Raw genomic sequence first — 24,306 nt, 5'->3', positions numbered from 1 at the left:
GCTGAAACCGGAAGTGGCACTGTGGCTAAAGGCTCATGAAACCAATCGTTGACAATAGCCTCTCTTATTACCTGTTCTATCGAAAAGAGTAAAGTGGCTCTAAACCATTTTATCCAACATGAAATGGAATGACAGCCTGTAAAACAGCCCATTAATGATATCTCCCTTGCAATACTCCTATCGAAAGATGCACGTGAGGAAAAGCATTTTCATAAATTCTTTTCTATTAAGGCTGTTAGTTTTACATTAAGGTAGGTCATGTATATTTTGTAGGAGTGTAAAATCACTGTTTCGACTACCTATAAACCCCAAACCAATCCGGGATTTAGAAATAATATTGGCCCTAATACCTACCCAAGGACAGGTATAAAGTTTGGTACAAATATATAGAGTAGTTTCCCAACAAGAGAACGAACAGACAAATCGACAAGAGCTAAAAAAATGTCCGCTCGAACTTAGACTGAAAAACGGCACGTTAATTATATCTCCGTTATTACTCCTCATATTGAAATGATGCACATTAGAAAAAAAGTTTTTGATTTCCATGAAGGCAGGTATATTTCCATTAAGTATGGTTATGTATATTTTGTGGGAGAGCAAAATCACGGTTTCAGGGATTTAGAAACAATATTGGCCCTAAAACCTACCCAAGAACAGGTGGATTCTAAATATGAATTTTTGTAGAAATATATCCAGTAGTTTTCATGTTATAAGAATTCAGACAAACAGACAAACAAACAGATACCAAAGCTATGCAGATGGTCATTATTACATCTGAAACAGAAAACTGAAAGAAAATTTCGCCGAAATAGTCCATACACAGACACACGGTCGTTACGATTTTATTTATATAGATAGATTGACCAAGGAAGGGGAACAGCAACATTTTCAAGAATGTTACCTTCTATGATCACGTTTGCTGTAGTAACCCATTTACTTTCCATGGTTTTCGTCTTGGACAGGTTCATTTTCAGGCCTACGTATTGACAGACTACGTTATATTATAATTACAAAACATGAGAAACATAACTATAATGGCTGTATCTTCTGTAACCTACCACATATTTTTTTGTACAGGAAAGAAATGTTTTATAATCTAATGAGAAAATTAGTGCTACTCCAGGCTATGCTGGAGTTCAGTACAAGCGACTGTTTCTTATCGTACTGCCAGCTGTTATGAATGGGCCAGAAAGGAGGAGTTCTCTGAAGCGAAATCCGTTACTTTATATCAGAAATAAAACTCGGAACAAATGTAAACCTTTTATGGTGAAAGGAAATAAACTATAACTACAACAAGAAGGCAGTGGAAGTGGTTCAGTAAATATTGCATATAACGTAATATATTTTCAAGTCGAGGAGGACATTAAACCTCATCCATCATCTCTGTCGTCACAAACGTCGCACTGCTGTTATTTCTCAATTCATGACCGACTCTGCTTTGAACCTCCCACACATCACCAAATGGAAGGTTTGCTGGAAAAGATGCATTAATGCGATGAAATGCGTAGGCGTATATCTTGATTGATGGACACTACTAGAGTGAGGAGGGCTTTACTCAGGACTTAAAGGGTTACATACACTAAGAAATAAATTTAAAATGTGGGTTCAACTGATAAATCATATTTTATTTCATCTCTGTACTAATTTTCATGGAAAATTTCCAGTTGTACTTGACGTGTCAACAAAATCAGTCTATATTCACTCGAACCTTAGTGTAGAGTCCTTACATTGGGAGATTTAACTCCGCCGGCCTAAGTAGCTCAGGCGGTAGTGAGCTGGCATTTTGAGCCCACCTTGACAGGTTATTTCAAGGTGGTCAAATACGTCAGCCTCATGTCGGTAAATTTACTGGCACGAAAAAACGCTTACGCGACTAAATTTCGCCACCTCGGCGTCTCCGAAAAACCGCAAAAAAGTAGTTAGTGGAACGCAAAGCCAATAACATTAATATTTAACTTTCGGTAGGTCCTTATACATATTTGAATGGGGGTCGAGGGATTATGTGGAGCTTTAAGTATAGTGAAGAATTTGAGTTATATGATATGCTTTTCCATTAATAACTCCAAAGGTTAGGAGCGCGCAGCTGTGAGCTTGTGTTCGGGAGATAGTGGATTCGAACCCCAATCTTGGCAGCCCTGAAGATGGTTCTTTGTGGTTTCCCATTTCCACACCACGCAAATGCAAATGTTGGGACTGTACCTTAATTAAGGGCACAGTCGCTTCCTTCCCACTCCTAGCTCCTTCATATCCCATTGTCGCCGTAAGACCTACCTGCGTCGACGACACATGAAGCAAAGTGTAGAAAAAGAAGAAGAAAACACTTTCCAAACCCATACGACATACTAAGTTACTTAGGATTGGTAAAAAAAGTACAGTATTTAACGTCTTACATTCACATAATTTAATGGTCTGAATCCAAAAAGAATGACACGGCAAGGGAGCATTGAAGTAGATTTTTAAATTGGCAATTTTGCCCCCCTCATGGGGGGCTATTATTAGCACTGCCTGTTCGATCTGCATCCGATGGCTGCTAATTACAACATTTTAACATAGCACTAAATAAAATACTGCGGTACTGTGGTGGGAGCACCACAGAGCCCAAATCAGTCGGAATGAAATAGCGGAAAATTGGCTACTACTGTACTTCATTTCAGTGTAAATGGTGTATTATACGGCCTTGTATTTTGGTGGCGGATTGCTTCTCCAAAGGATTACGAGTATAGGCAGAGATCAAATTTACTAATATGGTCACCTTCGCGTAGTACATTAGAGAGGTATCCAGGAGCGATGAGGTGAGGATCAGGTATTTAACCGCTAATAAAGGAAAGATTGCAATCAGAAGTCACTAATCTGAATGATCTAATGAAAGTTTGCTCTCTTATTTGAGACGAAATGGCAGGTAAAGAGCGGTCGCTCCACAATAAACAAGAGTACAGATTCTATGGACTTGCCGAAGCCAAGGGAATCTACAAAGAAGAAATTGGAATAAATACTCAACTCGCCAACAAATTGGTGTTATTTGTAATTCATGGTTTGACGAATAAATATAAGATTCCGCCTGCCTACTTCATGCTGAAGGCATTTCAAGGAAATTAGTTTTTCTCCTGGTTCAGCAGTTTTCGAAGGCTGGATTCTATGTTGTTCGTCTTGTGACGGACCAGCATTGAACAAATATTCCCATGTTAAAAAAATTTGTGGTTCTCCATAAAACTCAGTGCGACAGCTTCTGCCAATATGTTGAAGAGATACAAGAAGCGTCCAAAGCTAAAAAGAAAAAAAAGACTTGCCAAAGAAACACATCAAGCTATTATTATCACTATCCGACTCCTTGCCTGAACTGTCGGCGTTGAGGTCTTTGTTTCAGAGGGACATGGGTTCTATTCCTGGCCGTGTCGGGGATTTTAATCGCGTCGGATTAATTCTCCTGGCTCAACGACTGGGTGTTTGTGTTTGCCCAAACACCACACTACAACCATCACAGAAATACGCAATAGTAATTACATCCCTCCTCATAGGGTTGGCGTCAGGAAGGGCATAAGGCCATAAAACAGGAGAAAATCCACATATGCGTGACACAGTTTGCATCCGGGCCCCCACAGGAGCGGGAAAAACGGTGGAGTAAGATTATCTACTTCCTCTGTCATTGTTCATCTTCTAAATGAAGTTTTTTATGAGCTGACACAGGCCTTTCAGGAGATCCATTTGAAGTCATGTTTAGGGCTATAAGAATGGTAGAGGGAGTAGTGACACGAGTAACTCACGGACTGCTCAGAATTCAGTAAAGAGAATTAAAAAATCTGGTATTTTAATAATGTCCACCGATGGTGCTAGCGTTATGCACAAGCAAAATTCACAATTTTTCTGCCTCAACATCCTCTTGCATACTTGACTAAACAAAATCAGTGGTATTTGATTTTCTGGAAGGTGTTGGTGAGCCCCCTGAATCAGTGTGTGCCACTTTGGTAACAGCTTCGCAGGCACTAGTGTGTGTGGTTACTCGGTCCGTGTAATCCTAGAAGAAATTGAATGCTGCAGGTGCTTGAATAATGTGCACACTGCAGTTAATGTATCGGTATTTATGAACTTGATCAGTCACTCGAATAGAGGAGGCCTGCGGTATACCCATCCACGATTTACTGGCCTAATTATGGGGCTATATGTTTTTGTTGAGGTTGCGGTACCTTACTGCAAGAACTTTTCGAGTCATTTAAAGTGTGTTAGTAACAATAATCACCAGGAACTAGCATCACAAAGTGTGGTGGCGAAAATTATGACCTTCCCTTAGTAATGTAAGGGAGTATAATCATCATCATCATCATCATCATCTGTTTACCCTCCAGGTTCAGTTTTTCCCTCGGACTTAGCGAGGGATCCCACCTCTACCGCCTCAAGGCCAGTGTCCGGGAGCTTCAGACTCTTGGTCGGGGGATACAACTGGGGAGTATGACCAGTACCTCGCCCAGGTGGCCTCACCTGCTATGCTGAACAGGGGCCTTGTGGAGGGATGGGAAGATTGGAAGGGATGGGCAAGGAAGAGGGAAGGAAGCGGCCGTGGCCTTAAGTTAGGTACCATCCCGGCATTCGCCTGGAGGAGAAGTGGGAATCCACGGAAAACCACTTCCAGGATGGCTGAGGTGGGAATCGAACCCACCTCTACTCAGTTGACCTCCCGAGGCTGAGTGGACCCCGTTCCAGCCCTCGTACCACTTTTCAAATTTCGTGGCAGAGCCGGGAATCGAACCCGGGCCTCCGGGGATGGCAGCTAATCACGCTAACCACTACACCAAGAGGCGGACAGGGAGTATAATACAGACGAAATTTCCAGGTTTTCTTCTTCATCTAAACCCTCTTCTCGAGAAGTCCTGAAGCTATAAATCTCTATAAGTAAAACTCTTTCCTTCCTCTACTTTATTTTCAGAGTTTTAACTCCCCTTATGTGTTTATCTACCTTTATTTCCGTGATAACTAGGGCTCTTTGGTACTGCCATTTAGCGGCGAATTCTTCGCAAGTTCTATTACACGTTTGAATATGGAATGAGCAGGCAGTGATTGTCAGGCACACCTCTCACAGACAAATCAAAACAAAAACTTGGTTCAGCAGTCGTGCCCGAACTCTTGAGAGAAATGGAAATGATATTATGCACTAGTCGCTGTGGTTGGATACGGCCAGGAACACATACACGCCACACACATATACACTCCTTCCCCCTCTCTCTACCATAGTGAGTATTATGTAGCAGCCGGGCTGAGTGGCTCAGACGGTTAAGGCGCTGGCCTTCCTAACCCCAACTTGGCAGGTTCGATCCTGGCTCAGTCCAGTGGTATTTGAAGGTGCTCAAATACGACAGCCCCGTGTCGGTAGATTTACTGGCACGTTAAAGAACTCCTGCGGGACTAAATTCCGGCACCTCGGCGTCTCCGAAGACCTTAAAGAGTAGTTAGTGGGACGTAAAGCAAATAACATTATTATTATTATTATTATTATTATTATTATTATTATTATTATTATTATTATTATTATTATTATTATGTAGCAAAGGATACCTTTCTGTATAGGCCTATGATTAGGGCATGTATTGCTTTGATTACATTTTCAGGAAGAACTCAACATCTACGCCGCTTGTATGAGTACCATGTATTATGTTTCCCAATGTGCTTCCGAAATTTTATTGTCTAATTGAAATCTAGATAAGCTCACCGGAAAAAAAATTAGTCACGCTAGTGCTTAGGTACAGATGGATTGTTAAGCCTGTGCAGATGGCGCAGCGAACGATTTCCATGCTCAACCGCATGCGCATTATCTCTACATGAGCATAAGGCAGTAGCGATAAGGAAGACATTGATGTTTCAATGGGGCAGTGTACGTCAACATGACCGCGTCCATGACCATACGGAGTGTGAAAATGCTGGATTTTTTGGTGTTTCGCAGTGGACTGTTCAACATGTCTGCAAGCAGTCAGATTTGGGGTCGGAAAAAGATCCTGACTGAGAGGGACCGGAGATGCCATCATATTTCCGAAACCACATTTTAAAAGATGGATACATCTTTCTTAGGAGCCGTAACTCAGTAAAGTTCTTGATTTGCCTAAGTGTTCCCCTTTTGTTCTCCAATGAGCGGAATCACACCTCGCTGAATCTGGTCGGCATTTAAGAGTTCTTAATTACGAAAGACTCGTGTATATTGATTTACTAGCAGGAGTACCCGTTCTTCGTACGGGTTGTCAGAAACTGGAGATATTTATATCAGTGGTGTATTTACTTAAGTACGTAGAAATTATTTGTCATGTTTGGATCTATGGTGAATCATCTTCTTCTTTTCTTCATGGGGGCCCTAAATATTACTTCCTAATTAGCGTCGACCTCTAAGATCTTTTGCTACCACGTTTTTCCTTCATTCCCACAAAGCTGCAGGTTTAGTGTAAGTATACTTCCGCTAGATAGTACCACAAATATAAATATTATTGAATGTATTTGTTTGATCCAACATTTCGTAACTATTACAAATGATCAAGGAAATGCGCGATGCATAAAATAAACTACTATAATTATCGAGAATTATAATTCTCAGGGCTTGTCACTCATGTCGCACATCATATAATGAATCTGAGTATAAATGTTGAAATTTTTTTCAAGTCATGGGCGTACCATCTTGACAATTGTGTACAGTATATAGGTTGTTTTCATGGTTAAAATGATCGTAAAAGTGGACCAAAATATCGGCACTAATAACATCAGTGATCCTACTAATCCATGATTTGATAGAAAATAGTTTAAACTATAGGTAACAGATACCACAAAATGCTGAAACCTAAGCCAGTACGTAAAAACGAAGGCCCGTCAGCAACCGCTGGTCGCTGAACTACGGAGATCTCCGGGGCTATTATTTTTATACTTCACTCCCTTTCCATCCCCGCCCAAAGGAGTGCTATGAGCGTCTTACACAACAGTTTTTTTTTCAGATAGTAAGTCATATGTGTATCAGTTTTGGTTGGCAGCTATGCCCAAACGTACATGCATAATCTAGTTGCTGTAGAATCCTGGAGCTGATGTTGCCATGGTTACGGCAGTTCATTACTTTATCCGATTCCTAGAGCAGGGGTAGTGTGGTGGCAATATCTCCGTAACGGTTGATTTTAGGGCCTTAAAACATGGTTTTCGGGCCCGCAGGGCTTACCGAGTTTTGTTCTTTGCGTCAAGAGGATTAAATTGAGCTTTGTCTCGTCCTTATACGACAAATTCGATATTTTGCCTATATTAGCCTATTATTTTTATATCTCCCCCCCGTGCCCCCCACCTCGAATTGTTTTGAAAATAAAATACAGCCCATGTTACTCACTTGCAATGTAGCTTTTAATAGGTGAAGTAATTTTTAAAATCGGTTCAGTAGTTTTTGAGTCTATTCGTTACAAACAAACAAATTGTTCCTCTTTACAATATTAGTATAGATTGGCGTGCTAAAGGACACTCCAGAATCTCGTATAACTACTACTATTACTGCTGATGTTGCTGATTTATTGTACAGTGGTGATGGTAGTGACGATTATTGTTTTAAGAGGAAATATAACTCGGGAACAATCCGCTGTTAACAATAATCAGAGAAAATGTGGAAGAGGTAGGACACTTTGAAGAATTAAGATATCAGCAAAGTAAAGCAGAGGGCTACGGAGGGCATGAACATGAAAGACTCTCAAGACCTCGCAGAGGAAGAAATTAAGATATGAAGACAAGCTCGAGTTTTCCCCTTTAAATAAATAAAATGATTCGTGATTTTAGTTTAAAAAGAAAGTAAAGGTGAGTAACCATACTTATAAGTCAGCAAACACCGATAATTCACATTCCGCCACCGTTGATCATTTTAACCATCAAATTCAAACTTTTTTCACGCTCAGAATTTTAGCTTTATAACACCGCTATCAGTTTGAAGTTGCATCTTAAAGTAACTAATAACTGAAAATAGTCGAAATCGGGTATATTTTTCAAATAATATTATGTTCGATATTGCAACTCTATCTTAGGAACAATTCAAAAATAGCCGTAATCATTTATGGAGGTAACAATATCCTTCAACCAAAACTGAACGGTCTGAGACTGCCTAAACACAATATAATACAACAGGCCTTCCTTTCGCCTAAATAATTGACATAGGTTTAATTTATTATTATAATGAGACATAGCACTCTGGTTTCCTGCCCCTCGAGAACACGAAAACAAAACACAGAGTTCGTCATGTCGATTTATACATCATAACGAGTCAAGCATTTATCTCGAAATGGCATTTTTCATCTACGATCTAAACTAGGATTTTGTGAGCTTGAAGCGTTTCCTCACCCTTACTCAACCGACAGTCCTATGCTACTCGATAATATGTACCATGAATGATGCTGCTAGGTAAATTGCTCTTATATTGTATGATTGATTGATTTTTCAAACTAATTTGTCATACTAAAGAAGACGTCGAGATGCTAGATATTTTCTCCCATCGGAGTTGTTCTTCGCGCCGGTATAATAGGGTCTACTAATACCACCGGACTGAGCCGGGATAGTACCCTGTTACTTTGAAGTCAGAAAACCAGCGCTCTTCTATCGTATCCACCCATGGTTAGCTTTTAACCGAAGTGGAGTCAAAAGCAAACATAATTTTTCGAGTTGTTTCCAGAGCGTATCCCATAGAAAGTTTTCTGTATCATTCAGTTTCCCTCGTGATTAGTCATTAATCATTGCTCTAGAGGAGTGCGACGGGTTTCGGCAGCCGGGACATTTCCTATTCTCACCGCTATACGGGGGCTTCATTCATTTCATTCCTGACCCAGTCGACCGACTGGAAAGAGGCCGTCGGTTTTCAGTCCCTGACTTGTCCTCTGTCTCCTACAACATTCGGCAACTTCTCCAACTTTGCGTTGTTGCGGGTAGCCGTTCCGTGCTTCACAATGAAAGCTCCTAGTGTGGAGCAGGTACACCAGCCACTCTACAGCAGGGTAGTTACCAGAAGCCTACGTTACATAGCGTCTTAATCTTCTTCTCCTTCTCCTTCCTGGCATTTCCCTCAATTTATTTGAGTCGGCAATTTATACGGATTTGGCCCCGTTTTACGGCTGGATGCCCTTTCCAATGCTAATCCTATCTGTAGCGATGTACTCACCATTGTCTCTGCGATGGTAAGTAGTGTGGTGTTTTGTGTGTTTATGAAGACGAACACAAACACCCAGTCCTCGACTGAGAAATTAATCTTAAGCCATTAAAATCCTTGGTACGATGGGGAATCAAACCCAGGGCCCTCTGAAACGAAGATCTGTACGCTGGCCATTGAGTCAAGGAGCCGGACACTTGTTACATAGTGGAATATTGTGGTTAAAAAGTTGTTCAATGCATTCATCACATCCCCTTTAGTCTCGCTCTGTTTGCAGCTCGCAGTCCATATTCACGAATGAGATGCGGACCTAAGCTGCTCGCTGTAACAAGAAACAGGCTTAGCCTGCTCCGTCTCTTGGCGGATTTAACGTTCAACCCATTTACGACAAACATAAAAGGTTCCTTTCTATCCTCGCGTCTTTAATACCAGATTTTAAGTCACCGTGTAAGTCGATACGTGGTATTACCGAGCAAGTGGCTATCAGCTTGCAGTGGGTTCGAACCCCACTATCGGTAGCTCTGAAGATGGTTTTTCGAGGGTTCTCATTTTCATATCAGACACATGCTAGAGCTGTACCTTAATTAAGGCCACACTCGCTTCCTTTCCACTCCTTGCCTTTTCCTATCCCATCGTCGCCATAAGACCTATAGTACCTGTGTCGGTGCGACGGAAAGTAATTAAGTAAGGGAGTAAGTATGTATTTCTACCATAAGTGGCTTACAACCGGTGGCAGCATAAAATGCACAATACAAAAAAAAGTACACGATAACATGCAATGAATAAAATAAACCACACTACACTGATTCTGAATGTCAAGCGAAGATGTCTCTTTTGTTTCCGGAAAATCCACTTAGGCGGGGGATGGAGGAAGGGCTGATAAAGGGGTTGAATTCCTTTTATGGGGATACTTATATCTAAAAACCTGAAGATGTTGCAGATGTGGAAATAGGTATTTGAAATCTCCTTTAAAAATTGATATTAAATATATTTTCAATAATACGGTTGCCAACGATAAATATGAGAACACGTTAATAAAACCTATTAACATGGTCAATTCAGAATTAAATTAAACCACCGTATTTCCTTAATAATAATAATAATAATAATAATAATAATAATAATAATAATAATAATAATAATAACAATAATCTATAGTAATATAATAAAGAGAAAGTAATAAAGTGAATCTATCAAAGACTGCTGCAAGTAATTTATTCCAATCCCTTATGGTCCTGTTTACGAAGGTAAACTTGCCCACATCCGTATGCTAGCTTCTGGCTCTAATTTTATGCTTGTGATCATTTCTCTATAAGTACGAGGGAGGTTCCAAACTATTCCTAATACTACTCCAGGAGCCCTTCCCGTGTAGCTCTTGTAAAGACCACACAGGCGAGCTCAATTTCTTCTATATTCAAGTCGTTCCCAATTAATGGTATATCTCCTATTCCTGTTTACGAAACGCGCCACTCTTCCTAGAATTTTGTAGGGAATTTATTAAACCTACCCTGTACGGATCGCAGCAAGCAGATCCATATTCAAGAATCGGTGTTACTAAACATTCTTAATACCAAACTCGATAGCTGCAGTCGCTTAAGTGCGGCCAGTATCCAGTATTCGGGAGATAATGGGTTCGAACCCCACTGTCGGCAGCCCTGAAGATGTTTTTCCGTGGTTTCCCATTTCCACACAAGGAAAATACTGGGGCTGTACCTTAATTAAGGCCACGGACGTTTCCTTCTCATTTTTAGCCATTTCCTATCCCATCGCCGCCATAAGACGTATCTGTGTCGGTGCGACGTAAAGCAATTTGCAAAAAAACCCACATTTTTAAGCTTTATTTTTGACACTAGAATTTCATTTCGTGAGATTCCGAATAATAACATATAACGATCGATCTCCAGTATTTATTAAGTACATTTGCCACTTGCTTTGACCATTTTAACCCTTAAATGCACAGCATTGCATATGTGCAAAAGAGAATATACTTACTTGTTATATCTGCTTTATGATTTTACAAGTGTCCATTTACTTTTGCCTTGCAGACGAACTCGCTAGGGGTCACTAGTGTATTAACAAACGAACAGTCTTTTATTTTATGATTTTTCTTGCTGAACAGTTGGAGTGGTGTAAACTTTAAATAGTTGAGGTAAAACAAGTAACATGTCGTTTACCTCTGAGAATTCGTGAGGAAGGACATCCCTAAGATTGAAGTCTGGCAGTAGCCATAGTAATCGCCCAGCTTTGCATATACCGATTCGAAAAACATTCATAACTCTTAACGTGTTGACTGATCCAAATGAATAAAAATATATTAACTTTGACAAATATATTTTTAAGTATTTTTCTGGTAACAATCTATTATTTTTGGAATGGAAAACAGTCATATCTAAAATAAATAATAAATTGAGTATTTAAGAGTTACGTTTTTACTAACAGCAACACCTAAATACTTACCACTATCAACTTCAATAACACTTCTCCCGCCCACCAACACCACCACCACCACCACCACCACGAGTACAAAGTTCTTAATCCCTCTTTTCTGTCATTTTTGTTTTAACTGGAACACAATTCCTTTCTTTTTCTACTGTGGATTTTCATCCGATTTTTCAATCGTATCTGCATCCTGCTGAAGTAATACTTCGTCCTCCTCTGTTTTTATCTCCCGGTATATGACGCAGTCATCAGCAAAGGGGCGCACTTCCGATTTTATTTAATCAGGCATATCATTCATGAAAAGTATGAATGGAATTGGCCCGTCTCCGCTTTGTCCAGCACAAATCTTACATGGAGTGAGCGGGATTTGAACGACGGTACCCAGAGGTGAGAGGCGGACGCGCTACCGTAAGAGCCACGGAACCTTCTGGATGACAAATAATCACCCTCATACTTCCCACATTACGTTACGATATTCGTACCACATGACCTTGTTGTTCTACCGAAATTGTTGCAATAGCTTTACACAATACGATTTCTGCCGTAATCGTCGTCGCGAAATCTTCCAAACAGTTGCTGTGATACTCCAAGTGTAAGACATGCGTAGACTACGCATCAAATTCTCTCTAACTATTTCACCTGTTTCATTTGAAACAATTGGTCGTCCAGAGCAGCCTGTGCCCTTGAATTGTCGATAACATCGCTGCATGCTGGAGGTTTTCTGCTTCATGTTGTCTTCGGAACGAAGGATAACCACTTATCATACTCTCAAAGAGGATGATTTTTGTTGCGAAGTCGCTATTTTGTACCAGGTGTATGCATAAGTCTTTTCCGGTTTCATTACGAGATGGCGCCAGCGAACAGTACGCAGCGTATTAATTTGACACATACGTCAATTTGTTCGTCTGACATTAACCTACCAACACACACAAGTTCAGTCCGCCAAACACTAGCGTCTGTGTTGGATCGTTTAGTGATCATGTCGACGTTCGTGCCTTAAAAAGAACATTTGCAGCACTCATTGCTTTTCTCATTTAATCAAAAGAAAAAGGCTGTGGAAAGTCATCGTTTGCTGGTAGAAACATGTGGTGAACACGCTCCATCGATTAGAACATGTGAGACATGGTTTCGACAATTTGTCGGTGGATGCAGAGTGGGTTTCGGCACTTGGGTTTCGTCTCTTAAGAGGTCACGGCTTGTCCGTGGTCCAACAGCTCCCTACTCTGACCGGCCAACCGAGCAGAGGAAAGATGGCCACGGCTGAACCGTGGCTCTACGCCTCTGCATTCGGGAGACGGGCCTGGGGCACAGTGCCGGACTTCACGCCTGGCCCCACCCATCGGCTGTCCTGAGAATGATTTTCCGTGGTTTTCCATTCTCCTGCACTAAAGCGAATGCCGGGACAGTTCGTAGTATAGGCCACGGCCGCCCACCCCCTCACCTTATCCGCACATCTCCCTCACCGTAACAAATCTCCCGGCCTGAGAGACGGCGTCACCATCTAAGAGGCCCGCCTCCCCCTTCAGGGCAGGAATGAAAACGTTTAGCAGTTAGTAGTAGTAGTTCGACAATTTAAACGTGGTGATTTCAATGTGAAAGACCATGCTTTGTGTCTGGTGGTACTAGAGCGCTATTGTGTATTATGAACTCTTGAAGTCCGGCCAAACCATTAATGCACAACGCTATCGCCAACAAATTATTAATTTAAATCACGCATTGATCGAAACACGACCGGAATGAACCGCAAGGCATGGCAAAGTGATTTTGTTACACGACAATGCGCCGCCTCACACAGCAAATACCAGTGAAAGACACCTTGAACGCTTGGATGGGACATCCTTCAGCACCCGCTGTACTCCCTGGCCTGGGGCACGCGCTCGCAGAGCAGCACTTCAGCAATTTCGAGGAGTAGTTGGAAAATGGCTCAACGAAATGACAAGCAGTTTTTCTGGCATGGTGTTCATAACTTACCTGAAAGATGGGCGAAGTGTGTAATAAACAAAAAAATGTAATTCCCTTGAAAATTTCTTTACCACAGAAACCAGCCAAAACGTAAGCATACACCTGGTAAACTGAGCTTGTTCTGACACCTGGAATATCCACCAGAAATCTGAACGTTTGTGGAGTGACATCTATCAAATTTTAATCGTAGATTTTTCGTTGTAGGTATTCCCATGGCGGAGGAATGATTCGAACCAAGTGGGATTTATCATGCTTGGTTCTTTGTTAATAAAATGTATCTCTCATTCAGCGAGGTGAGGTTGTCACTTTGTTGCTCGTACCAGCCTTAATATCATCTACTGGCATAAGACTGAACTCTTACTGACTGCTTTGAATTTGAATGGTTGCCAGCCATTAAGGACTTACGTAAATAGTACTCTTCAATGTCCTTCCACTATTGTTACTTCATTTCGGTGTTTTCAAAATTAGTAGTTTCGTCATCACTAAACGGTTCACTCTAGGCTTTGTCCTATGGAGCAAATTTTCATAACCTGTTTCTGTATTATTTTCATTCCCCTGTCTTCAACCTCATTGTAGTAGTACGTCTTTCTTTCGAAACACCCTCCCCCGCCTCGACTGACTCTCAATATTTTTTCTCGTTTTATTTCCTGATACGTTTCATTCTATCTTCAGCTCTATTATTTTTTCTATCCTGTTAGTCCTTCGATGCATTTTATTTTATTTCTTCTGCCACATTCGTCACTGTTTCGTCTGATAACCCTGCTGTTTACTTTGCACGCATATTGGATGAAATAAGAAACAAGAACTCGGAAGGCTGGTGCACACTGAGCCATCTAGTGACAAACGAGAGTACCACGTACTATAGACTAACGGCAAAATTTTCTTAACCCTGCAGTGTTCGCACACAATAATATGTCCACCGCCTGCTCGATCTTATAAGTAGCCATCGGGTGCATATCGAGGAGGCAGTGACTGTGTCATAGAAGGTCGTCTGAGAGACGCCATTCCTTTTCTGAAGCAATTATGCTATCCCAAGTTTCAAATAATTATTTAATTTTAGGACATTTTAAAATGATAAATATAAAATATTGAATTTAATTTATTGATATAAAATCAGTCCGCCTCTGTGGTGTAGTGGTTAGCGTGATTAGCTGCCACCTCCGGAGGTCCGGGTTCGATTCGCGGCTCTGGCACGAAATTTGAAAAGTGGTACGAGGGCTGGAACGGGGTCCACTCAGCCTCGAGAGGTCAACTGAGTAGAGGTGGGTTCGATTCCCACCTCAGCCATCCTGGAAGTGGTTTTCCGTGGTTTCCCACTTCTCCTCCAGGCAAATGCCGGGATGGTACCTAACTTAAGGCCACGGCCGCTTCCTTCCCTCTTCCTTGTCTATCCCTTCCAATCTTCCCCATCCCCCGCAAGGCCCCTGTTCAGCATAGCAGGTGAGGCCGCCTGGGCGAGGTACTGGTCATACTCCCCAGTTGTATCCCCGACCAAGTGTCTGAAGCTCCAGGACACTGCTCTTGAGGCGGTAGAGGTGGGATCCCTCGCAAAGTCCGAGGGAAAAACCGAACCTGGAGGGTAAACAGATGATGATGATGATATAAAATCAACTAACGATGAATATATAGGAACGTAAAACGTCGCTCTGGCATAACCAAGCTGAACAGCTTCCGTCTAATCGTTAACCAAAATCTCCTTGGTATTTGTATGGTTATATTTTTCCTTGTAACACGCAAGTACAGTATGCCAATTGGGGTCTTTATTTGACATGTCGGTAGATCTCCTGCTTCCTTTGAACCTGTTCAATTTTCTCGTTTGTGCACTCAACTATAGTAGATAGCAATGACTCATCAAATAATAGTTCCCAGCATTCTTTAGGTGTTTTAGCCAGCCTCGCAAAACAAAAGGTAAATGCATGACGATATTTTGTCACCTGGTTAGAACATTTCGAGGAGGATTAGCTGTATGCCACCCTAGGAAATAAGTACTGTCATTTTCTTCTGCTTCGTCACTACTGTATACGTCTTTCCCTTCTGGCTTTTAGAACATCTTCCTCCTCATCATCACCAAGCAAACTCTGGACAATCCTTCAGTCTTCAATGCGATCAAGGTTATATCTTGTCTTCTTTCCACTCATTTTTAGTGCTAATAATACGAAAAAATAACATTTTAGCAAGAACCGATGCAATCTGAGACATTCTGAAGAATAATTGGTGCATTAATATTGAAGACAATACTTCAAAACGGGAACGTACATTGTAACGGTGTAATCTATCAGACGCCGTTGGCTCTTGTGTAACAATAACTCACCACCACACGAATTAGACAAGCACTAGCGTACTGATGCTTTATTATGTTGGTTGAGAATAATTACTTGGAAGGTAGACGGAATTTCCAGTCAGTGGCCTTGGTAGTTTCCTTGCAATGACAGGAATAATCTAGTGTGGTGTCTCTGGGATGCCGCGCGACCACTCCAGGGTTAAATTCAAAACTTCATTATTAGTGGAGTTTTGCTTGTGAACAGACAAGATTTTCATCTGAATACCCGGAGCAAAGTTCCCCGCGAAACCTAAAGAATTTCACGTAGTTTTCCGACATGGAAAAAGCATCTGTTTAATTTGAAATTTCGGCGTAGAGAGAGCGATATCTATTAAATGACGATCATTGTAGTTTCTTTGTAACTGGTTGCCTAGTTCACATTGTTTCCATTTATTCGTACAACAATGACAGATTTCTAGCCATGTATAGGGGGAACGTGTTCATTTTTTGGGTTCCTTTTATTTTTCACATAGTAATTTCGACGGTGGAAGTCAGGCTAAATAAAATTAATATGAATTTCAAGAAACTTGATCTTACAAGTTCTAAGACTGAGTCTCTGTTTCAGAGGCAGTCTCGTCGCAATTACTCCCGTAAAGTTTTACAGTCGCTCGACAGAGATTGTCCAAGACTCACATACATGTACGTGAGGATATTTACATGGTACGTGCTGAGGAATCGTGCTGGATGGAAAGGACATGTCAGAGTATTAAAAAGGCTTAGACGACGGTAGAGAGAGTTAGAAACCCAGCCATACCTTAATCCTTTGTGAGATACGACCAAGGAAGTGTCAGGTGTGATATAACAACAGACGTGTTCGGCGAGCAAGGTATATTAAGTTAGATCTGAGTGTTCTGTACACGGGAGCTGCTGGAACACCCAGCTTCTTGCCTTGTGAATATGTCAACCGAGCAGAGCGATTGGTTAGGCACTCGATTCAGGTGGTCAAGGTAGCATGATCGACTCCTGAGTGCTGTCGATAAATTCTATTACACACAGTATCCTTTGTTCATTCTTCGACATCGGCCATCTATGGACCAAACCAAACCTAACCCCAACAGACCCCCAAGGGTCTTGGCCTACCAAGCGACCGCCTTTGGGCTACAAAGGCCTGCAGATTATGAGGTGTCGTGTGGTCAGCATGACGAATCATCTCGGCCGTTATTCTTGGCTTTCTAAAACGGAGCCGCTATCTCAGCGTCAGATAGCTCCTCAATTGTAATCACGTAGACTGAGTGGACCTCGAACCAGCCCTCAGGTCCAGACAAAAATCCATAATCTGGCTAGGAATCGAACCCGGGGCCTCCGGGTAAGAGGCAAGCACGCTACCCCTACACCGCCATCTATGGACTACGTAACATCAATTCGTCCAGTGTTTGCCTCCTTTGTTGATCTCTCGAGTATTTCTTTAACCTTTCACTGTCTTCTTTTCTTCTTTCGTCTGTCCAGAAACTTGCTCGCTTTCCGTCTTTCTCCTGAAAACAACCCAAATTTTTAATTATATTGTGAAATGTAGGTCTGTCTAGAATGTCTCATTTTTGACTGCTAAATCCTTTTTCACTTAAATGAACCAACTTACTGTGTTTTGGGATTTTTGTCAAAATGATGACATTTTTAGTCGGAATTTCCCATCTCATTAAGACCAAGAGACAATAAAATGAACTTTTCTTTTCTTGAGGGCATGTGATAATTTTTCAGGTTGACAGTATATTTCTTTATTATTTCTTCTCATAGATGTACTCCCTACATTCCTTGGTCCAAGTATCTTCCTTAGTATTTTTCTGTTCTTCCTCTCTAATTCTTCAATGTATTATACACATCTATTTTGAACGTAGACTTACATTCTTCGACAACGGGCACATGGAAAGAAAAATGTTAAGACGCGTTTAGTGTTTGGATAGAATGCGTATATCATAAAGCTGAGGATTATGTTTAATGTCTCAGATAAAAGAGAAGGCTACCTGTTGCCAAGACGAACTGCAAAGCTGAAACGTAGTTTTCATGAAATAGCGCTTCTAAGTAAGGCAAAGTTTGTGCTGTGTGACGTCACACACATACTCTTATAAGATGGCGGTGTGTTGACTAGCGCGCTCAGTACGAGGTTAGCTGTCGTTGTGAATACATCGCGGTCACTTTCTAATAAGTACAGGGTGATTAATTTGAAAGTTCAGAGCGTAGTGCCGAGGATTAGGCGCGCTGGGAAGCGGATACAGCGAGCACAGTGCCCGCCATGACAAACAGGCATAGTCGGCTCAAAGAAGCGGCATGATTACGCCTATAGAAACTAAACGAAACTGAACTCGCCGGCTACATAGATGTCTGGACAAATAAGTTAATGAATAAACAAATAAATAAATCAACTAGGAAATTAAACTGAACTCACCAGTATTTATAGGCGATGCTGAAAGTGATCTCCCTCAGCTGCAATGCAAGCTTCACATCTTGTAATGAGATTTTGAAACACACTTTGTTGTTCATGGACACCGATAGAACGCACAATGTTCCTAATTTCAGTTTTTAATTCTTCTGCAGTTCGAGGATTATTCCTGTAAACTTTTCCTTTAAGATTTTCCCATAGATGAAAATCACATGTGCTTAAATCAGACGAACGAGGGGGCCATAAGCCTTTACTGGTGATTTGATCATCATCGAACATTTCCCGTAACCGTCGCATAGAGCTAGGCGCCGTATGGGCCGTTGCACTATCCTGCTGGAATTAGCCGTACCTTTTCTCTTCTTCAGTCAGTTCAGCAAAAAATGGTTCCAGAATGTTGTGAATATAACGGTCAGAAGTAATCGTGTCCTGAAAAAATATCGGACCGATAATTCGTCGGGCACTGATAGCGGCTGTAAAACGTGCGGTTTGTCTGTATCCCAGATTCTATTGTTTTGTGAATTGGCATATCCACTCATATGAAACCAGGCTTCGTCGCTTATAAAAAGAAAGTTCGGATCCACAATACCGTCGTGGACACTATTCATTAGCCAATTGCAAAATCGTACTCTTCCATTGAAATCTGTAGGCAGTATGTTATGGACTGAACGAGTCCGATAAGATCATAAATGTAACAATTTTGTTGCATTACGTGCTGAAGAAGGTGAAATACCACTTTCTTGAGCTACTCTCCGAAGCGACTTATGTGGACTGACCTGGAGTCTGGCCTGTATATCTTCTAACCTCCCCCTGTTCTCCTTCGCTTCTTTTTCTTATTGCTTACGGAACCAGAACTACGCCACTTGTAAACGAGCTGATGCACGTAACGTTTTGAAGGTACTGTCGCACCGGGAAATTGTCTACGGAATTTTCGAAGGCACCTTTTAACTGGTTTCTTCTTCTTGTGCAAATAACACTCGACCAAGAATATTCTTTGCTCTATAGTGTATTTAACCATCGTGATAATAACCTCACAACACACCTTAAAAGTCCAATAGTTTCTAGCGAACTGAGGGACAGAGTGCTAAACAGCTGCGCGCTGGCAGTGAACACTTCTTATCTCGCCAATGTTGACAGAAGCCACATTGCGCTCTCGGTACTTCCCACGTTATGCGAACAGAAGTCTGAACACTTAAATTATTCTCCCTGTAAGTCTACAAAACCCTCAAACCCCTGCGGCCGTTACAACAGTGACAGCATACCACTATTTCGTTAATTATTTTACAACGGCTTTAACAGAGTTTCTTAATTCTTTCTATTGCGTCATCTAATTTTACAAGGGTTTTAACGGAGTTCTTTAATTTTTTTCTATTACTTCAACTAATTTTGCAACATTATAGCGGAGTTTTATAATTTCTTCTGTTACTTCATCTAATTTTGCAACATTTTGCGGAGTTTTTTAATTTTTCTATTACGTCATCTAATTTTAGAACGGTTTTACGGAGTTTTTAATTTTTCTAGTACTTCATATAATTTTACAACGGTTTTAGTGGAGTTTCTTTAATTTATTAAATTACATCTTATTTTACAACGCTTTTAGCGAGTATTTTAATTTTTTCTATTATCAACTAATTTTACAACGATTTTAGTTTCTTTAATTTTTAAAATTATGTCATCTAATTTTGCAACGGTTTTTACGGAGTTTTTATTTTTTCTATTACTTCATCTAATTTTGCAACATTTTAGCGGAGATTTTTTAATTTTTCTATTACGTCATCTAATTTTACAACGGTTTTAGTGGAGTTTTATTAATTTTTAAATTACATCTTATTTTACAACGCTTTTAGTGAGTTTTTTAATTTTTCTTTATCAACTAATTTTACAACGATTTTAGCGGAGTTTCTTAAATTTTCCTAATTACGTCATTTTATTTTCCAACGGTTTTAGCGACTTTAAAAAAAATTTTATTACGTAAACTAATTTTACAACGGTTTTAGCGGAGTTTCTTTATCATTTTTAAACTTATGCCGAATAATTTTACATGGGTTTTAGGCAGATTTAGCGATTATTTTAATTTTTTCTATTGCGTCATCTAATTTTACAACAGCTTTAACGGAGTTTTTTAATTTTTCTAGTACTTCATATAATTTTACAACGGTCTTAGTGGAGTTTCTTTAATTTTTTAAATTACATCTTATTTTACAACGCTTTTAGCGAGCTTTTAATTTTTCTGTTATCAGCTAATTTTACAACGGTTTTAGCGGAATTTCTTTATCATTTTTAAACTTACGCCATGTAATTTTACATCGATTTTAATGGAGTTTCGTTAATATTTTGAATTCATCTAATTTTGCAACGGATTTAGCAAGGTTTTTTCTTTTTTCTTTTACTTCATCTAATTTTACAACGGTTTTAGTGGAATTTTTCAATTCTTTAAATTACTTCATCTAATTTCACTACGTTTTAGCGAGTTATTAATTTTTTCTATTACTTCATCTAATTTTACAGCGGTTTCAGGGGAGTTCTTTAATATTTGTGTTATGTCATCTAATTTTAGAGTAGTTTTTGGGCGGTCTTTTTTTTGTGTTTTGATAACAGTTTTAGGGTTCACCTTCGTTATTCATAGTTTACAGGAATCACTTACTGAGTGGTGGTGATTATTGTTTTAAAAGGAAGTACAACTTGGCAATCATCCTTTAATCAGAGGAAAAAAATGAAAGGTAACCCAACACTTCCAAACAGTAAGGTATCAGTAAATGGAAGAGAAATGCTACGAAGGGCGTGAAAATGAAAAACAACCCTAGACCTCGGAAACCTAATACCTTCCACTCTCCTCCCCAGAAAGTTTCGTCAGCCGAGTGGCAGGAATGAGTAGCCGGGCAAGTGAAACTGCGTAAAAAATGAATGATAAAATTTCAATTTGTTACCCTCTGGGCATTAACAGTAATATCCGGTAGGCAAACATTAATTGTATAATTAAAATATTTTAATGTCGTTACCACGAAAAAGACGTAACAGAGTATTTTGAACTTATAGTGTTCTATTGCTCGTTCATAACCAAGTAACACTGGGTTATCACTCGGTTGCTGTGGAGTTCCATACGGGTTTGTGACGTCATGCGGAATCAGGTGCTTGAATGCGATTCCACATTAACCCAGACACCGCTCGTACAGGGCGCTAAGTGGTAGTCAAGCTAAACATTTAAACTCCGATGTAACTGATGCAGTTATGCTGACAGTAATGAAATATATCGTTCTTATTATTTACGTTTAATTTGGAACACCCAATGACTCAAATATTCATGAATAAAACTACTCAGTAACAGTAAAATATAACCCATATGAGTTCAGTAAAATAAGTCCTGTGCCTTTGGTTAGTGGCGACTGAAATGCGAATCAGGGTGTCCCAAATAGAGAGCGAACATTGACCACTTCTGTTCTCATACCTGAGTCTGAAATTGCTTCCACTTACTTGCGCCAGGCTCCACAATTTCATATATGCTATCCGACCTCACTTGGTCTACTCTTGTTCTCTTCGAATCAGGTATCAGGTATCGAGGCCTGAACGAAACAAAGACAAACCCCATGGCGCGAGGTCCTGAAGAGCCACGGCCTACCAACCGATCGCTGCTCATTCCGAATGCCAGCAGATTACGAGGTGCCGTGTGGTCGGTACGACCGGGACCGCTATCTCACCGTCGTATAGCTCTTCAGTTCAAATCACGTAGGCCGAGTGGACCTCAAACCAGCCCTCAGATCCAAGTAATAATCCCTGACCTGGCTGGGAATCGAACCTGGGTCCTCGAGGTAAGAGACAGTCACGCTTCCCCTAAACCACGGGCCAGATTAATATCAGTGAGCCAGAAGAAAATAACATGTAATGACCTACAATGTCCTGAACTTGTCAACAATAGCATTGTAATGATTGAGTATTGTCATTAGCTGAGATGTTCTTTGGAACTAAAAGGGGCACCAGAAGCTCTGAACTTGGAAACGTGGATTGGCAACCGCAGAGGCCTTAGCTGAGTAATCGTCTTGCTTCCTTATACAAGCTCCTCACTTTCATCTAACCTGTCCGACCTCTCTTGGTCAATTCTTGTGCCTTTCCGACCCCGGCAGTATAACGTTTGTGGATCCTAGGGAGTCTTTCATTTTCACTCCCTTCGTCACCCTTGTCCTCCTTTGGCCGATAGCTTCATTTTTCGAAGTGTCGGGCCCTTTCCATTTTCTTCTCTCTGATTTGTGTTAATAGAGGATGGTTGTCAGTTCTACTTCATCTTAAAACAGTAATCACCACTACCACCAGATATGCTTTGTCCCTTCTGTTACAGCTCAGTTCCGCTAGATTGCATTACCACGGCGAGTAGAAAGGCATCCGTCAAGAACGGGACCTGCACGTAGCTTGACTAAGGATGGTGTTTGTTGCAGGAGTGGAGCAGGCCCACCGTCAAGGACGGATTGCTTCTCTGATCGGAGTGGAGGGCGGCCACTCCTTGGGAGCTAGTCTTGGTGTTCTCCGAGCCATGCACGACCTTGGAGTGCGTTACCTCACCTTAACGCACACTTGCCATACACCTTGGTGAGTAGCCTTTCTGACTGGTCCTAATACTTATTTATTGTTCCATCGAGGACGTTTAGAGGTGTCTGAGGGAAAGGATGGTACCAGGAAAGAGCAACCTCTTGACTCAAAGAAATATATTAAAACCAGAGTCAGAAGCCGTCTAGCAGAGTTAAATAGCCTTGAGGTAAAGGGTGGATTGCATCAAGGGTCATCGCTAAGTCCTTTCCTGTTTAATGTCCTCATGGAAGTGCTTTCCAATGAAGTGAGAGATGAAGTACTATGTCCAATCAATCAATCAATCAATCAATCAATCAATCAATCAATCAATCAATCAATCAATCAATCAATCAATCAATCAATCAATCAATCAATCAATCAATCAATCAATCAATCAATCAATCAATCAATCAGTCAATCAATCAATCAATCACCACTGATATCCATTTAGGGCAGTCACCCAGGTGGCAGATTTCCTATCTGTTGTTTACCTATTCTTGTCTTCAATAATTGCAAAGAATTTGGAAATTTATTGAACATCTCGCTCAGTAAATCATTCCAACCCCTAACTCCTCTTCCGATAAACGAATATTATTGTCCTCTTAAATTCCAACTTTATCTTAATATTGTGTTCTTTCCTGCTTTAGAAAGCACCACTCAACCAAACCTATTCGTATACTAATGTCATTCCTCGCCATCTCTCCATTGACAGCTCGAAACATACCACTTTCTTTTCTTTTTGCTATTTGCTTTACGCCACACTGACACAGACAGGTCTTATGGCGACGATGGGATAGGTAAGGCCTAGGAATGGGAAGGAAGCGGCCGTGGCCTTCAGTTTGGTACAGTTCCAGAATTTGCCGGGTGTGAAAATGGGAAACCAGGCAAAACCATCTTCAGGGCTGCCGACAGTGGAGTTCGAACCCACTATCTCCCGGATGTAAGCTCACAACTGTGCGCCCCTAACTGCAGGACCAGCTCGCGCCCGGTGAAACATACCACTTAGTCGAGCAGCACGTCTCTTTTCTCCCAAGTTTTCCCAGGCCACAATTTGCAATATTTTCGTAATGTTACTATTTGGTCTGAAATCACCCAGAACAAATCAACCTGCTTTTCCTTGGATTGTTATCCAGTTCTCGAATCAATTAATCTGATGAGCGTCCCATACGCTGGAACCATACTATAGTTGGGGTCTTACCAGAGACTTATATGCCGTCTCCTTTACATCCTTAGTACAACCCGTAAATACACTCATAACAATGTGCAGAGATCTGTATCCTTAATTTACAGTACCATTTATGTGAATACCCCAATACCCACAATGAACACCTAGGTACTTACAGTGATCTCCATAAAGAACTTTCACCCCATCAGCGCAGTAATTAAAACCGAGAGGACTTTTTCTACTGGTGAAACTCACAACCTGATTTTCAAACCCGTTTATCAACATACCTGCTTACAATATTGTGGGCAGTTGATGCCGTGTTGTGCGATAAATCAAGAGAAGAGGTTGTGAACAAGCCGGACGGT

The 24,306-nt window shown here is 40.8% G+C and overlaps 1 protein-coding gene across 1 annotated transcript in view; it reads left to right on the top strand.

Moving 5' to 3' along the window:
• Positions 1-24,306, top strand: part of LOC136876074 (dipeptidase 1) — a 535,571-nt gene that overhangs the window by 202,848 nt on the left and 308,417 nt on the right. The window contains exon 7 of the mRNA XM_067149708.2: positions 22,647-22,797. Coding sequence (XP_067005809.2) covers positions 22,647-22,797 — 151 coding nt within the window. The remainder of the gene's footprint in view (positions 1-22,646; positions 22,798-24,306) is intronic.

This window comes from Anabrus simplex, chromosome 6 (assembly GCF_040414725.1).
Source record: "Anabrus simplex isolate iqAnaSimp1 chromosome 6, ASM4041472v1, whole genome shotgun sequence".
Classification (NCBI taxonomy): domain Eukaryota; kingdom Metazoa; phylum Arthropoda; class Insecta; order Orthoptera; family Tettigoniidae; genus Anabrus; species Anabrus simplex.
Note: the sequence above shows the minus strand (reverse complement) of the source record. Positions and strands in the feature narration are given on the sequence as shown.